Below are 17337 nucleotides of genomic sequence, written 5' to 3'. Positions count from 1 at the left end.
TATAGATCCGACCCTTCTGTACTTCCAAAAACTAACAAATTAAATTATATTAATTTCATTATTTTTCTTTGTCTTGCGAAAGAGAATATTGAAGTGCAGTGCGTTCTACTTCTTTATGAATATTGTTCCCATTTACTAGACCTTACAACCCCACTTTGCTTTTCAGCTCGAATGACGATGGATGTACTGGTTGGTGTATAACGTACTGGACGGTCGATGGGAATTCGTGGAGAAACACCTCCTAGCCGACAATGGAAGGACAACTTTGGGAATGCTCTCAGCACGAAGCTTCCACTTAAGTTTGAATCCGCATGGAATTGAACCGGACTCGAGGAATCATGGTTTGCAAAACACCACCAGCGTTAATATTTTAGGGGCACCTGTCGTGGGTATTGTCCAATACAGTTCGAAAGGAAGTTTACGGACAAGTGTGATGAACAACTCCAAGCCCAGTTTCCATGCGTCTCTGATAAAGTCCGTGAATGATTAACCTTTAAAGAAACATTCAAACACAAATGGTATCGTTCGAAAGCTTGATTATTTGATGGGATTTATGGAGGAAGACGAGGGTAGAAGGTCCTGATGAGTTTTTTTTTAAAACTTATAAATTATAATTGATGTTGAGCCGTCTCATCGACAGCGGTCTACAATGCATCGATTTTAAAGGCTAACCTCTGAGTTTTCCGCACTGTATGTAGGACAGAAAACTGCAGGAGACTTTGATATGACGATAACTGTAGTTGGGCGAGGCCACAGTGCTGGATTAATTTTACAGGTACGAGGGTTCATCATTTATGGTCTATCTACAGCTCTGACGTATCGTCACCTTTCCTTTGGAAGGGACTGCAAGAAGGTGTCAAAGCGAACCAGGCCTTCGTCATCCCGTGACGTGTGAGTATGATGATGTACAGAGTCAAAACGTATGGAGTAATATTGGGGATCTATCTCTGATCTGTTATTTTGTTATTTATTTATTTGTATGCAGCCTGTGGCTGCTTGGCAGCAGCATTTTTCTGGCTGCGCAGCTGTGCCGCTGATGCATTCCCCCGTTACCAGGAAACTGGTTCATATTTTGTGGACCTCAGAAGGATGACAGGCTGAGTCAACCTCCTGGTGTTAATTCAACGGTTTTTAAAAAACACGGGCTTGAATGCGAGACCCTAAGATCTTGAGCCAGCACCAGGCTGTCTCTGATCGGTGGTCTGCTATGATAGGAAGGGGGCCTCGTGGTGGAATATTTGCAACCCATGAACGTTTTGCTCTTTTGTGGTATAGATCAGAGAATGTGATGATTTGTTCGGCTTTTCCGTCTGTCTCAGCTGGACAATTCCATCGACGATCCTTGTTTTTGTGAAGAGGAACTCCAATATTTGTTCAAACATTCCTGGTTAGATATTAAAACTCTATACGGCGGTACCACCGTGGGAACCTCGACCTGAGAACCAGGTGTTCGCTGTGTTGTGCAACAACAAATTGTGATTGAAACTTGTTGACGACGTCCATCCAATCCTGTCTTCAATATTCTAAATAAATAAGTGCATGAGGAGGGATAATTGGATTTAGGATTTTGTGATCATAAACATCCTTTTATCCCCTACTGATGTGGAACCGCATTCAGCCATCTTGGATTTGAGGTCATTTTGGTCTCAGAATTTTAAACGAAGATGCATAGTACTTTATATTAATCGTTAAGTTATCATTGTTGTTATTAAATCAGAGAAACAAGTGATTATCATGGTGAGTCTTCTTAGAGAAGTCTTCAACAATTAACTAGCCAGATAATCTAATAAGGATAACGATGTGGAAAGAAGAAAATTCTGAAGTTTTTGGAGACCATCATATTATAGTTACTTCCACTACCGAAGGTGGACGGAGGTTATGTTTTTAACCCATGTTTGTCTGTCTGTTTGCCTGTGAGTTGGATATCTCAAAAGGTTATGTTGGGATTCACACGAAACTTGGTGGACAGGTTGGGTGTTGTGACGAGGACGAATCAATTCAATTTCGGTGAAGATCCGAATACAATAATTCTTTTAGGTGATTCTTCACCATCAAGAGATGGGGCCAAATACTGAACTATAATACAGCATTATATTTCAAAATATTATGGATTAGTTGATTCCATCGATGGAGACCATACTCTGTGTAGAGCGTTTGTGCTGCCTAAGCAATCTCCTTGGTTACTGGACAGAATCCTGGACGGGTCACCACTCCACCACAGTATGCCAGCAAGCTGGCACTCATTTTGCAAGCCTCAGAAGGACGACAGACAGAGTCCACACCACCTGGTATTAATTCAACAGCCGAGCAGGATTTGAACTCAGGATCCTAGGATCTCAAGCCCACCAACCTCACCATGAAGCCAACACCAGGCACATGAATTGGTTAGGTGACAAGAACAAGCCAATTCGATTTTGGTTCAGGTCCGGATGCAGATCTAGCCTATCAGTGTGATACAAAACTTAAACTGTTCAGCCTGGCAGAGGTAAGTGCTCTACCGAGTGTCATAGTTTATATCCTAACTATATGTGGGATCACTCACCATATATCTTTGATGTCCGGCGATCCCACGATGATATTGTAGATGTTTTGTGAGCCTACCAAGGATATATTGGATGTCCTGCGAGCCCACGAAGATATTTTAGATATCCTACGAGCCCACCAGGAAATATTAGATCCTGCGAGTCCACCAAGATAATCTTAGATGTCCTGTGAGTCTACGAGGATAGCTTGAATGTCCTGCGAGCCAATCAGGATATATTGAATGTCCTGTGAACCAATGAGGATCCCTAAGATATCCTGTGAGGCCATCAAGATATCCCAAATTTCCTGCAAGCCCACCAAGATATTTTAGATGTCCTGCGAGGCCACCAAGATATATTAGATGTCCTGTGACTCCACCAGGATATATTAGATGTCCTGCGAGTCCACCAGGATATATTAGATGTCCTGCGAGTCCACCAAGATATATTAGATATCCTGCGAGGCCACCAAGATATCTTAAATGTCCTGCAAGCCCACCAAGATATTGTTGCGAATTCGCGCCCGTCGGCGTGCGGACGGCCGCGTCACTCAAATCGCGGCACGTCGCCCACCGGACGGACAATTCTGTCATGACCCTCTCGGAACAACGCCGGGAGCTAGTCACGGGTGGGGGTTTAACCCCACCACGACCGTACCAATTGCCCACCCACGCAGGATAGGGTTGCTCGCCAAATTCGATCTACCTAAGTACCTGCGCGGATGGTCGACTGGGCGATCGTACCACGCCACAGGCCGACTCCAGACATGAACCGCTTAAGCGGTCCGTTCCGTGCTACAGTGATAACCGAGCGGTGTTATCGTCGGCCTTGACGGTTCCCATTAATTACTGGGATGTTGCACCGACTACGAACCCCTTTCGGTGATGCAAGATGGAGGGTCAATCGAGAAAAGACAAAGCGAAACGGGCACAGTTCAACAAGCAAGCATTTTATTCACACGCACACACAGACATGCACGTAAGGCACGTATTTACAGCAAAACACAATCAAAATGCACATAAAGCAATTAAAACAAAAGAAACGATACAGAGCTACAACCGAATACGCGTACACACGGCAACACTTAAACAGTTCTACTTTACGAGACACGGCGCCACAAGATCCATACAAAAACCCCAAAGAAAAGAAAGAAAGTCGCGACTTCCCTTTGGCTGGTGAGTCCCTCTCCCGCGACCGTCAGCGTGGTCACGCCCAGCCCCGACCTCTCTCGCGGCCGGCGAACCCTCTCCGGCACTCCACGTCCGGACGCACAGGTCCACCTCGCAACGGGCGCCGCCGCGTCTCCCGTCCGTGCCTTCGTGACAGGGCCGCTCGCCAAGGCGCGGGCACAGGACCTCTTCCTGAAGACCAACTCTCCACAAAAACCAACCGAACCACCAGCCAAGACAAAGAGGAAGAAAAAGCCCTCGCGCGCCCACCCGTCCGTCTTTTATCGCCCGGGGCTCCGCCCTTCACCCCGCCCCGTTCTCAGCTCCACCTTCCTTCGAGAGGGTTCCCGAAAAAGGGCGTTCCCTCACGCTTTCCCTCCACCCCGCTCCGTCCGGGGGCCGAGGGAGTCAGTTTTGGCTCGGAGCCAGAGAATTATTCCCCCAAAAAGAGGCCCCACCTTTACATGACCTCTGACCTTTGACCTGCATTGCTCTTCCTCCACTCCAAAGCGCGGGGAAGTCAGATGGGAAAAACAGGCGGCAAAAGCCCACCGAGCATCCTTGTTGGTTTTTGTTTGTTCCTCCACAGAGATCGTAACCGCACGGTGCCTGTTGAATGGCAAGTGGCGAAGATGTGGTAGCATAGATAGTGGAGGTGGCATGGTTGCAGTGTGGTTGGCGCTGTGATGGGGATGGCGTGGTTGTTGAAATGTTGTGTGTTTGAAGTAAAAGATAGAAAAAGAAAAACACCTAACTCAAAGGATCCCAGCCCGAATGGATCACATAAATTCCCTCTATACAACAGGTTTGGGCTAACTACACATGTACTTAGAGATATCTCACCTTCGGGCCCTGAATGGTGGTTTGCGAATTTCCACAGCCGTAACAATATATTAGATGTCCTGCGAGTCCACCAAGGATATATTAGATGTCCTGCGAGTCCATCAGGATATATTAAATGCCCTGCGAGTCCACCAAGATATATTAGATGTCCTGCGAGTCCACCAGGATATATTAGATGTCCTGCGAGTCCACCAAGGATATATTAGATGTCCTGCGAGTCCACCAGTATATATTAGATGTCCTGCGAGTCCACCAGGATATATTAGATGTCCTGCGAGCCCACCAGGATATATTAGATGTCCTGCGAGTCCACCAAGATATATTAGATGTCCTGCGAGTCCACCAGGATATATTAGATGTCCTGCGAGTCCACCAAGATATAGTAGATGTCCTGCAAGTCCACCAAGGATATATTAGATGTCCTGCGAGTTCACCAGGATATATTAGATGTCCTGCGAGTCCACCAAGATATAGTAGATGTCCTGCAAGTCCACCCAGATATATTAGATGTCCTGCGAGTCCACCAAGATATATTAGATGTCCTGCGAGTCCACCAGGATATCTTAGATGTCCTGCGAGTCCACCAGGATATCTTAGATGTCCTGCGAGCCCACTTGTAGAATATCCTCACAGGATATGTGCACTCTCCTTTGAGCTGTCTTGCCCGAGTTTGAATCCCAACCCAGATATGAACTGTCGGATTGGTGTTTCACAAGCAGGGTGAGGCCACCAACTTGTGCACCATCCGTCAGATGGACGTTAACCTGGAGACTCCTTGGATCCTGCAGGGTGCACACGGTCCACCACCAACCACCTTCTGGTGAAGCTCCCAAAATCCAGGATCACTGTTCACTTCCACTTGTTCGTTCCTTTTTTCCCCCCACCCGTGTAACCAACCTCCACATTCTCTTCCATCCCATTCTTCCCTCCAGGTCTTCAAGACAGCTGTTCACCACCATTTCAGATCATCCCCAATCCAAAACTATCTTTTCTATCCTGGTTAACCCTCCGCTCTGCCCTCTCCCTCATCCTTTCAAATTTCCAGTTTTTCCCTCCTGAGAGTTCCCTTCTGAATCCATTCTGTCCACCCCATGCATCCTTTCCTTCCCCCATTCCTCCCCACACCCATCATTTGTCTAAGTTTCCCTTTATCTTGTCCTTCAACTCTGTCAACTCCATTGTTAGTGCCCCCCCCCCCACATACCCCCTAACACCTCAAAATCTCCAGATTATTTATTTTGTTCTGTTGCATCCTGAACCGTTCAGTGTTTTCATGGTTCCACAAGCCTTGACTCTGTAGACAAAAAAGGGACCCGTACACCAACATTGGACGTTGGCAAATGTTCATGATCCTACAGTGTCTTTTGCAAAGACAAGGCAAGATAAGGCAAGTTATCACCGGCACCCTGATGTTTCTCACGCAGGGTGAGGCATCAATTTGTGCCCCGTCCATTGCAAGGACGTTTAGCTGGAAGACCCATCTTCCAGCATTGGTCGTTCGTGGATTTTGCTGATCCCACAGTGTCTTTTGCGAAGAGTATCAGCGAGTTATCACTGGCACTCTGACTGGCAGGTTGACCGAGAGGTGTGCACACTCACCTCTAAGTGGTCTAGACTGGATTTGAATCCCGGCCCAGCTATAAACTGTCGTCCAGGTGTTTTACAGGCAGGTGATTCATCAATGTGTGTGCCGTCCCTCGGATATACGTTAAACGGGCGTCCCATCTGCCAGCATTAGTTGGTAGACATTAAAATCCCATGGTGTCCTTAACGAAGAGTAGGCGAGCTATCGCCAGCATCATGGCAACATTTCAAATTCCTGCACCTGCATCGAGCATCCTCGGACCGAGTTCAGGTTATCAGTCCACGATTGGTTCGAATATTGATGTTTCTCGACTTGTGAACCTCCTGAAGGTCGGTCAAGAGTAAGGACCTCAATTATTATCATTATTGACTAATATGAACCCTCCTGACTCCTTGGAACTTTCAATTTAATGGAAATGTTTGTTTAATTTATTACCTCTGCCACCGAAGGTGAAGGAGGTTATGTTTTCACCCCTTTCTGTCTGTCTGTTTGTCTGTCTGTTTGTGTACAGGATATCTCAAAAAGTTGTGGACGGATCCTGATGAAATTTTTTGGACTGGTTCGGTTTGGACTGAACAAGGACGAACTGATTAGATTTTGGTGAAGATCCGGATCTGGACTTGGACACGAGAATTATTTAATTTTAAAGTGATTCTTCACCATTGAGAGATTGGGCCAAAAACGATATTAGTTCTGTATCGCATGATATTTCAAAAATGTATTGGGACCGATATGTTCTCGTGGATCAGGCATAATGTGGCGGAGGTATTCGCTCTACCGAGTTCCCTTGTCGTCTCAATATGGTTTGGTATCAAGAGTTTTTTTTGCTTGAAGAAAATCTAAAACATTGATGCATTAACTTTTTGCTCTTCAGGTTAATTGACATGAAGTTCTTCTGGAGAAAAGCTCCCATCGGTAAGACCTTTGTTTCGATCCCAGTTTGTTGAACTTTTGAATCGTCTTTACTGTACAACTCAATGTAGTACAATATACTCTATTCCACCTTGCGATCAATGATGCCTCACACATACATTGACTAAATTGACCAAAAAAAAAAAAAACCAGACCAAGTTGTCTTTATGCACCGATAAAAGTACCGTGATGGTTGATTGAGAAATTCTTCATGTATTTCATTGTGTTTCTCTCTTTGATTTGAATTTGTAATAATATTAATGTTTTTTCAGAAACTGAACGGCAAGTGCAAGCGAATAAGAATGTCTTCAACGACAGTTTCCATTACAAGGTGAGTGCGTGCGAGATTTCAAGGAAAGGGACGCCCGGCCCATCATGACTGGGCCATTGCATTTGAAATGGTGCAAAAGATAAGGTTCGGGTTGAGACTTGAGATCACCCGTGGCCCATCGAGTGACGCAGTTAATGCTCCTCTACTGCAGAAGTGCACATTTGTGACATTTTTCTGAAAGTTTCAGGGCAACATTGATTTCTAAATCGTCTTCCATGTTCACCTGACTTGTTACCCCCACCCCCACACGTGTATATGCAAAGCAGGGAAAAGCAATTGGTTCAATCTGTCTATCTTTGAGTTTAAACACAAGCTCAAATGAGCTAAGATCCTCGTCCTCTTGATGACGTCATAAAACGAATATGACGTCATTGTGATGTATCAGGTTTGCGATAACTTATCTTTGCTAATGCCCGGCTTGATTCCCGCAAACAAAATTCAAACAGCTTGCCTAGTTTCGGAGATAATGGTATGGGCGATTTCCATTAGTGGCGATATTATGATGTCAACTTTTTTTCTAGGAAGAATTTCCAAAATCTGAGATGGTTACTGCCTGCGCGTGGGCTTTCTGCATATACATGGCAAGTTTCACGAAGATCTGATGAAAACTCTGGGTTGTGAAACAAAAAATGTCAAAAAATAGGAATGACGTCATAAAAATTGATATGACGTCATAGTAATCTATCATATGTGCGATAATTCATCTCTACTAATGCCCTGTTCGATTCCTCCAAACAGAATTCAAAAAGCTTGCCTAGTTTCGGAAATAATTTTTTTGTCGATTTCCATTCGCGGAGATATTTTGACTTCATAATTTTTTTTTTCTTGGAGGAATTTTCAAAATCGGAGATTGTTACTGTCTGCGCAGGGTATTTTTACATATATATGCCAAATTTCAGGAAGTTTTGATGAAAACTGTAGGCTGTGAAACAAAAAAGTCCACAAGAAGAAGATGAAGAACAACAACGTGAGTAAGACTTGGAGATCCTCCACGAGGATCAAAAAAAATCATTTAAAACAGGAAACTTCGCCTCTCACGTCTTCATAAAGGACACAAACAACAGGCACGAATAACTATCTTAACATGTAAAATACGGCGTATTCAATATGCTTCAATGGTGATAAACTTCTCATTCGATTCTTTGGATTTCATTTTCCGGCAGTAGTCTTCCACGGAACATGGTGTAAGAATGTTGTCCTTTCCTCCCACGTCCCCTTTCTCAAGACTGCATGGGGTAGTGTTTTATGAACTCCCTACTTGCTTCTGAGACTCTCTTCCATTTCATCATGTGGAATAAAATGGAAAGTGATCGGTTCAATAACATTGAGGACGTTCAAAGTTATGTGACGAGTTTGCTACTTGGTATTTCGTGTTAAAGGGTGGTTAAAAAAATAAAATAAAAAAACATGGCTGAGGCTCATGGAAGAGTGTGGTGATGGAGGGTGAAAGAGCAAAAAACTCACAGTGGGTCAACAGTTCAATACAACAAGCAAATTAATGAACCAACAGACAACAGGGACTGAGGGAGGGGGGAGATAGAGAGAAGGTGAGAAAACACTGCGACCTCATTCAGGTATAACGAGCTGATAGATTAGGTAGGGTTAATAATAGTGGTAGTAAAGATTGCGGGCTGGAATCGGGGATGACATGAGATGATGTGAGTCACCAACTTGAAGCTCTGGAGGGAAGTACTCATTATCAAGTACTCATCAACTGGCTGTACTCATTATAATCTGGGGATTGCAGCTTTTGGTTTTAATCTCCTTTGGTCTGTATCTGAACGTGGAACGAGGCCCTCCAAAGGTCCAACCACCCATCTTCCCATTTTTACATTTATCCTTGGTTGACCGACTTGTGATGTCTTCAAAGCCCAAGCATCGGTACATTTCCAGGCATTTCACATCATTGAATCTCGACTCAAAAGGCGCCATTGAATCTCTACCATATAAGGATTATTACTGAACCCCCCACCCCCCCCCCCCCATCTCCCGCCTATGTAGAGTCCCCAAACAGCAAACAGTCAAAGCTCGTTCATTGTGATATTTCCCGATACGTCTTTCAAATACTCCAGAAATTCAAGCCTGCTAAGTCGGTAACGGCAAAACCACTCATTATCATGAGTGATGCTAATGGCAGCATCCTCTGATGGATTTGTGGCTTCCCTGTTTGAAGTTATCATTTGAATCCAAAGCTTTTACCTCATAATGCTTTAATTAATCTGATAATAATCATAATGCTTGATAAATTAATAATTGAATTAATCTGAAAGTACACAACGATCTATTACTAAAAGGAGAGAGGTGTCCGTCCGTGTGTCCATCACTCTTTTTTTTTTTTAAAGGGTTCCTGCTGTTGTAGAAAAATGAAAATGATACCATTATAAAGATAACTAGGAGTAGAGTCTCCACTCTACCGTAGAGCGCATACCTCTGCCATGTAATGCCTGATCCACGAGAACATATCGGACCCAATACATTTTTGAAATGTCATGCAATACAGAACTATATCGTTTTTGGCCTGATCTCTCAATGGTGAAGAATCACTTTAAAATTAAATAATCCTCGCACCCAGATCCGGATTCGGGTCTTCACCAAAATCGAATCAATTTGTCCGTGCGACACACCCAACCCGTCCACCAAGTTTCATCCGAATCCGTTTCATCCGAATGACAGCAGAAACCCTTTCGAATAAAGTGTGACAGACACTGAAGGAGCACACAAAATTATGTCAAGTAATACTTCTGGAAACAATAGAAAAAATATATTTATATTATAGTACACAGTTTGTTTGTGTTTTCGTTTGTTTGTTTTGTTGCCAAGTAACAAATCCGACAGACCAACATACTTGGTGAAAAAATATTTTTCGCCGAGTAACAAACTCACGTTACAGACACTCAGACTCAAGCGAACGACTTTGCGAGGATGCTCTCGATATTCCATAAATAATTATCAAAAGATTTTTCGATGATGATGATTTATCTCTTTTTACAAGTTATGCCCAACTACCAGCTACAATATCATGACAGCACCACACATGAACGTACGCACACGGGACTACAACTTTACCGGGCACAGAAAACACCTGAAGTTGGTTTCCAGCTCAGATGACAAACTTTGTTTTCCCAAATTATTTTCCTTTCGGCATCTGCAAGGAATGTATACATTTTGAAAACCCTTCTCTGATCGATTGGTTCACCCAATGGCAGAGCATCGGGTTATTTTTAAAAAAAACAATGATGAGCCATCGACTACGGTGTGCAAATTGAATAAACAATCGATGGAAACAAAATGGCGCCCATGACCCACGTGACCAGAACTTTCCAGGACGCGCCATGTTGCTACATCTAGTCCAGAAGGACTCCAATATGTCTCGCAGCGGGTTATGAGATTTATGGATAGATTCCATTGGAAGCTTTTCCAGCATCGATTGAACTTGTGATCTTTACGCTGCATAAAGATCTCCTCTCATGCACTTCTGATGAGGTTTGGTGAATATCTCTTGAGATCCCAATCATAGGACATTTCCATATTAGAGAATGAACATTTATCAAGCTGAAGGTCTGTGGTTCCAGATTTGGCCTGTGTCTTCCCAGCTTGCGGTTCTTTCTGGATCGTGACTCAAACTCGGTACATAAGAAGTCAGCGTAATATCCCTTATTCGGCGATTTCTAAAAAGTTTAAAAAAGTTTAAAAAAAAAAGTTGTCAATCTGTTCAGTTGTGGTTTATTTCTTTATTTTGTTTGCAGGAGAACTACATAAAGACATCAAAGTACAACATCATCACCTTTCTACCGATGAACTTGTTCGAGCAATTCCAGCGGGTTGCGAACATATACTTCCTCCTGTTACTCATTCTACAGGTTTGTTATCAGTGTATCGCAAGCTCGTCCTTGCATCGCAATTCCATTGAAAGGTTATTGAAGCAACGTGACGATAAGAGTGCAAAAACTACTCCTTCTCAACCACTTTATTTCTCCCCAACAACCACAGCTGGTGCCCATCATTTCATCCCTCGATTGGTTCACGACCGTGGTACCTCTCGTGGGAGTCATCGCAATCTCTGCCATCAAAGATGGTTCCGACGATTATGTAAGACACATATATCTCTCCATCTCATTCGCACGGTGCTCACATTGGTCACCGATGATGATCTACTTGCTCCAAGTCTGGTGGTGGCTTTAAACGGTTAAGGTGGCTGGCTCAAGATCTTAGGGTCTTTAGTTCCAAGCCCCTGTTTAACCATTGAAGTCACACCAGGTGGGTTGACTCAGCCTTTCATCCTCCGGAGGTTGGCAAGATGACTACCAGCTACAATATCATTACATCCATACGCTGTGCAGAGCATTGGTACTGCCTTAGCAGTCTCCTTGCTTATTGGGCACAATCCTGGACGGGTTGCCACTCCGACACAGGATACCAGCAAGCTGGCACTCATTTTACCGACCTTGGAAGAATGACAGGCAGAGTCAACCCCACCTGGTATTAATTAAATAGCGTGTGTGGGATTTGAACGCAGTTTCTGAGGACCCCAAGCTCACCACCCTAACCATTAAGCCAACACCAAGTATAAAATGAGTACCAGCTTCCTGGTCACAGGGGCACTGCATCAGCGGTGCAGCTGTACCCCCAGAAAATGATGCAGTCAGCATACGCAGGCTGCATACAAATAGATAAATAATATCTACTCGCTCCGATGGTCGCATGACCCCCTGTAAGACAAGCGATGTATTTGAGGAAGCTATCGTAAGGAGCGGGGGGGGGGGGGGGGGAATAAGAATTTATGTACAGGACTTACTGTTCACTGATGCAATGACGCCGTGAGTGTTCAATGTGCTCTGACACGTCGCACAATATCAACCCAGACCTTGGTATTATGATTTCAAGACAATAGTACAATGAAAAGAATGGTGTCACCATCATCATCTTGTAACATAAACCAAATGGTGAGATAATTTTTTTTTTACCCCTTCTTACCTGACATCTGTCTTCCTCCCACTCTCTAATCATTCTTGTTCTAGATTCGTCATAAAAGTGATCACCAGGTCAACAGCAGAAGGACCCAAGTGTTGACAAATGGCGAGTAAGTTTGTTTTTGTTTTTTTTCTGTCGTTTCCCACAATCATATTTGTTTGTGACAATTCATGAGTTCAAACGAATTTTAGACCCGGTGGAATGGAATGTGTGTACCCGGCTAAGTCGGCGTAGGTCCAGGGTATATGTGCATCCATATTCGAGTTTTACAAATCGTGACATGTGCCATTGGTGGCTGAAGACCTGGCGTAGACAAGACTAGAACGCCACTCGGAAGAGCGCACACCTCCGCCAGGCTGAACCATTTACATTTTGTATCCCACTGATGGGCCAGATCTGAATCGATTCGTCCTTGTCACACACCCAACCTGTCCACCAAGTTTAGTCCAAATCCATCGAAATCCTGTTCTCAAATAGACAAACCGACAGACAGACAGACAGACAAACAGGGGTTCAAACATGACCTCCGTCCACCTGAGGTGGTGGAGGTAAATATGAGAGAGATGGAGACATTCTGGTGAAAGTTACACTTTTTACACTCTTTATGGAAATGTAAATGCAGTTGAAGGATTGTTTCGATGCTCCCAGGTACTAAGAGACATGTCTATTATCAACATTCATGGCTGTGTCCTCCCCGATGGTGCATCACCTTGATGTTCATCACAGTCACTATCTCCAGTTTTCTCCTGCCACCCCTACACCATAAGGTCTGCATGATGGTCAGGAAGTTTAAAAAAACTGCTGTCTTATCCATGCCAAGATGGACAATATCCTTCTACTGTTAGTATTTCTTTCATGGCACAAATTGTTGCCACCTTCTTTGTGGGGTTGGACCAGGGAATGTTTGTGGCCCAAGTCTTTCGCAAACCGACTTGTCCAGGTCCGACATTCGACCTTGGCAGGAATTTGACGGTGATATCTCGCCTATTCCTACTGAAAGACTCCTTGAGATATTTAATGTCCATCAATGACCAGTGCTTGCAGATGGGTGCACTGGAACAACGTCCATCCGAGGGAAGTCTCACTTTGCAATGCCTGTGAAGCACCAATCTGGCAGTTTATACCCAGGTCAGAAATCAAACCCAGATGAGGTAAGTTCCCTACCCCCCCCCCCCCAGACTCCATGATGGGAGACTATATGTTCCATGTAATCACAGATGTTGTATTACGCACAGCCTCTGAGTCTCGGAACGAGTGTCCCTCGTGTACCCGTAGGGGAGCACGGTAGACAATAAATCGATCACTATAAAATTTTCAGTATATTGTGTAGCAGGTGGAACCAGTGTGACATGAACCAGAAGGAAAGTTAATTAGCAATTTATTTAATTCATACTGTCTGCTATTCAAGCACGAATACACGTTCGTCAGATTCCATCACAATGATTCAAAATCAAAACTCAACGACTGTAAACTCCCCCACAGTTACACGTGTAACGTTCAATGCTTGTAATGTCCCCTCCAAAGTTAGGCGCATATAATTCAATGCAGTTTTAAGTAGGCAACTTGTAAGTAGGCAACTTTAACTGCAGCAACCCCTTCACTCCCGTCTCTTGTGCGTTTGAATACAACACTTGGGTAGGATATGGGTCGTGAAGCAATGTCCAGGTCTTGCATATTCGAAGCAACCGAACCGGCTCCAGATGGCGATCGAATGCTCACGAAGTGAAGCTTGACAAGCATGCATAGTGCGGTGAGCATGCCCCGTGGGTGAAGTGAAATTCCCTCGCAGTAAGGAACCATGGTGTTCCCCCCTCCCCCCCCCCCCGTGCCGCTGTGAGAAGGGAGAGAGAGATGACCTTGGTGCTAAGCCCAAATAAATGGTCGGCGCAGAAAGTGACAACCGCAGTGCTGTGTTGGCTCCTCGTGAGCTCAACCAGTCTGCCGGGAGGAAGAATCCTCACACTAACAACGGTGCAATGGATCATGAACGGGTCTGTGATCAACGTGCTCCCAATGGTACCAGCCTCATGCAAACGTCGCAGCCCACCCACACCGTGTACAGCTCACCTTGGCAAAACGAACTTGACTGCGCTCTGACGCTCCAAAGCTCCGCACTCTGCTCGAGCTGAGTCAAGTCTGACTCCGTTTCCTTCTGCCTTCTTCATCACACTGCTCTCCTTGTGTTGTATCGACACAAGGTCAATCTGAATCCAGGTGCCAACCAGTCTGAAGACCAAGAATGACTAGCAGCCTGTACCAAAACAAATCTTTCCCCCAGTTCGTTCCACTTTCATGTAGGAGTGTAGTTCTCCTGTTGATCAAACATTGCAGTCTCAACAAAAGTCATCCTCAAAGTTCTGTTGACGATCCATCAAGGTGCCAAGTGCCATTGACGTGTTCAGCTGTCTGCCCAAGTGATCTTTCACCCAATACCTGCAACATTAATTATTTTAAAGTGATCTTTTACACAGTAACTCTGAGCATTCCCAATTATATAGGATTTATACTCATCCGTAACCACCATAACCATCCTCATATTGTCGGGTCAGCTGATTGGCTGCTCTCTCCATGTTTTTTTTTTCATTCTCTATCACAATTTAAATAATATCTACATTCAGTTGTTTTTTTTTTCATCTCAAAATTGTGTTGACTCAAGTGGGCCAAAAGTCATGAGTCAAAAGTTCAAGTTGAGTCCCACTCCCACAGAGCCTTCAAATGTATACCTCTGATGAAACTTTCTCATACCAAGTTATTTGATGCAATGAGTATCATGTTGTGATGGGTTTTTTTTTTGTTTTGGTATTTCCGTTGCCACTTTTCTTTTATGGGGTTAACTGTCTTGCATCGATGAAGACTAAGGCAGCACGTCTGGATGGACATCAAAGTGGGTGACATCATCAAGCTAGAAAACAATCAGCCCATCCCGGTGAGTGGTTACCTGGCTTTGTAGATCTGCAGACATGAGCAACACCATCACCTTGAGGCATTTACATATGCATGCACACCTGTATGCACAGGATTTTAAATATTTTCCTGTGCTTTTTCTCCTTGAAATGATGATGCTCCTACTGATGAAACTTTCATGAGGACAAAGTACACATAGCAATTCATGCGGCAGTGTCTGTCTCTGTTTGCTTAATGTTCCTCCAATTATATTTCCTTCATCATAATAATAAATCTAAGCAGAAGTGTGTAATCTAACAAGGCAACGTGTGGGTTGACAAGATAGTCTATATATCCACACACTCACCCTTTGAGTTGTCTAGCCTGGATTCGAATACTGACCCAGTTATAAACTGTCATCCCGGTGTTTCACAGGCAGGGCGATTAATCAATGTGTATGTTGTCACTCGAATGGACGTTAAACATCTGCCAACATTAGTCGGTGGACGGTAAAGATTCCACGATGTCCTTTGCGAAGAGTAGGTGAGCTATCATCGGCACCCTGAACAAATTACAAAATCCTGCCTGGACTGCGGGTAGCAAGTAGTCTGGTGTTCTTGGAGGTTTCTTGACACCAGGTTTCACCGCTTGATGTATCAGAGTGTGGTTGCAGTCTGGGCAGCAGCTTCTGCACTATAAACAAATTGACCAGGTAGTTCGCGTGTTACTGAATGGGAATTGCTATCTTCGACTGCGAAGGACAACCACCAACAATCCAACATGCATCTCTGATCTCACCTGATCTCCGGTTGAAGACTTGCTATACCTGCGTGTAACTCCATAACCATCCTTCATCTCCGATTATATCAGTACCTTCCACATCAAGGTGCTTTAGCTGTAATGAAACCCCCTTGAGATCTTCACGGCATTTATAAACCAGAAAAAGTCTTAACGAGGCAAATGTTCTACTCCACTAATTAACTCTTTACTCCACTAACTGTGTTCTTGTTGATGTATTCCTCTGCCCTCACCGGCTCTGTTGGTGGTCCCAAGGCAGATCTGTTGCTTCTGAGCAGCAGCGAGTCGCTGGGTCTTTGTTACCTCGAAACAGCTGAGCTGGATGGGTGAGTCTGTTTATCCATGAATCAACAGGTGGATTTTACACGCATGCTCTGAGTACACAAGCTGCTCTATATGAGAGGGATGATCTTAATCCCTTTGGCACGACACAGTGTAATATGGGATTCGAGACTGAGATCACAACGTCCCATATATCGTGTTTAGATTGAACAGACCCTGTTCTTATGGACCCAAGTGTATTGACTCGAGTTTAGAGAATCTTCTCCTTTATCTATTTATTAAGTTTGGAAAGAAGGCGGAATTCTACCCCCACCCTGTATTTTCCTTCCTCTTATTCCAATCTCTTCCCAAACTTTTCTTCAATCATCCCACACGCTCTCTCTACCCCCCTTCCCTCCCGATCAACTTCGCTTCTCTTAATACCTTGCCTCTACCCCCAAACTCCCCTGCCCCCCCCCGCTCCATCCGTATACAATTAATATATATTTATCGGTGTTCTATTACGTAGTAGTACGACAGCTCTCGGAAAGTTAATTTCATTGACTAATTCACCTTTGCAGAGAAACAAACTTAAAAGCGAGACAAGCATTGGAGACAACTGCAGACTTTGGCGACGATGTCGTTAAGCTTTCAACGTTCACCGGTAAAGACATCTTGCACGACGAACACCTTACATTGATATGAAAATTTCACGTATCTCACATAGTGGTATAAACACAGTAGCATGATTAATGCCCGACGTGGAAAGCGATACGACGTCATTACCCATCCACCTGAACTGTGAGTTTGTGGACCCCAGGCATGGTGATCTGCGAACCACCCAACAACCGATTGGATCGATTCAATGGAAGGCTGGTCTTGGAACAAGCCGAGATCTCCCTTAATTCCGATAATATCCTTCTGCGGGGTTGTATGTTACGGAACACTGACTGGTGTTTCGGGTTGACTATATATGCCGGTAAGAATGAATCGGTCGACTCTGTGAAGTCAGGTAAACAAGGAGGATTCATTTTTTGCAAAGGGAAGGCCTCAGAAAATCGA

At 44.3% G+C, this 17337-nt stretch overlaps 1 protein-coding gene across 5 annotated transcripts in view; it reads left to right on the top strand.

Moving 5' to 3' along the window:
• Positions 1 to 515: 515 nt before the first annotated feature.
• Positions 516 to 17337, top strand: part of LOC147011542 (phospholipid-transporting ATPase ID-like) — a 63356-nt gene continuing 46534 nt past the window's right edge. Inside the window, exons 1-10 of one of the 5 annotated variants that reach the window (XM_085857033.1) lie at positions 516 to 891; positions 6994 to 7034; positions 7304 to 7362; positions 11109 to 11222; positions 11353 to 11451; positions 12381 to 12442; positions 15187 to 15259; positions 16270 to 16340; positions 16857 to 16939; positions 17096 to 17254. In XM_085857033.1, coding sequence (XP_085713159.1) covers positions 725 to 891; positions 6994 to 7034; positions 7304 to 7362; positions 11109 to 11222; positions 11353 to 11451; positions 12381 to 12442; positions 15187 to 15259; positions 16270 to 16340; positions 16857 to 16939; positions 17096 to 17254 — 928 coding nt within the window. In that variant the 5' untranslated portion in view covers positions 516 to 724. The remainder of the gene's footprint in view (positions 892 to 6993; positions 7035 to 7303; positions 7363 to 11108; positions 11223 to 11352; positions 11452 to 12380; positions 12443 to 15186; positions 15260 to 16269; positions 16341 to 16856; positions 16940 to 17095; positions 17255 to 17337) is intronic. The other 4 variants (XR_015051675.1, XR_015051674.1, XM_085857032.1 and 1 more) reach the window with 4 other exon arrangements.

The sequence above is a fragment of the Eptatretus burgeri genome, chromosome 15 (genome assembly GCF_056783735.1).
Source record: "Eptatretus burgeri isolate ZD-2024b chromosome 15, Ebu_testis_v1, whole genome shotgun sequence".
Classification (NCBI taxonomy): Eukaryota; Metazoa; Chordata; class Myxini; order Myxiniformes; family Myxinidae; genus Eptatretus; species Eptatretus burgeri.
The sequence above is the reverse complement of the archived record's forward strand: the minus strand, read 5'-3'. Positions and strand labels throughout refer to the sequence as shown.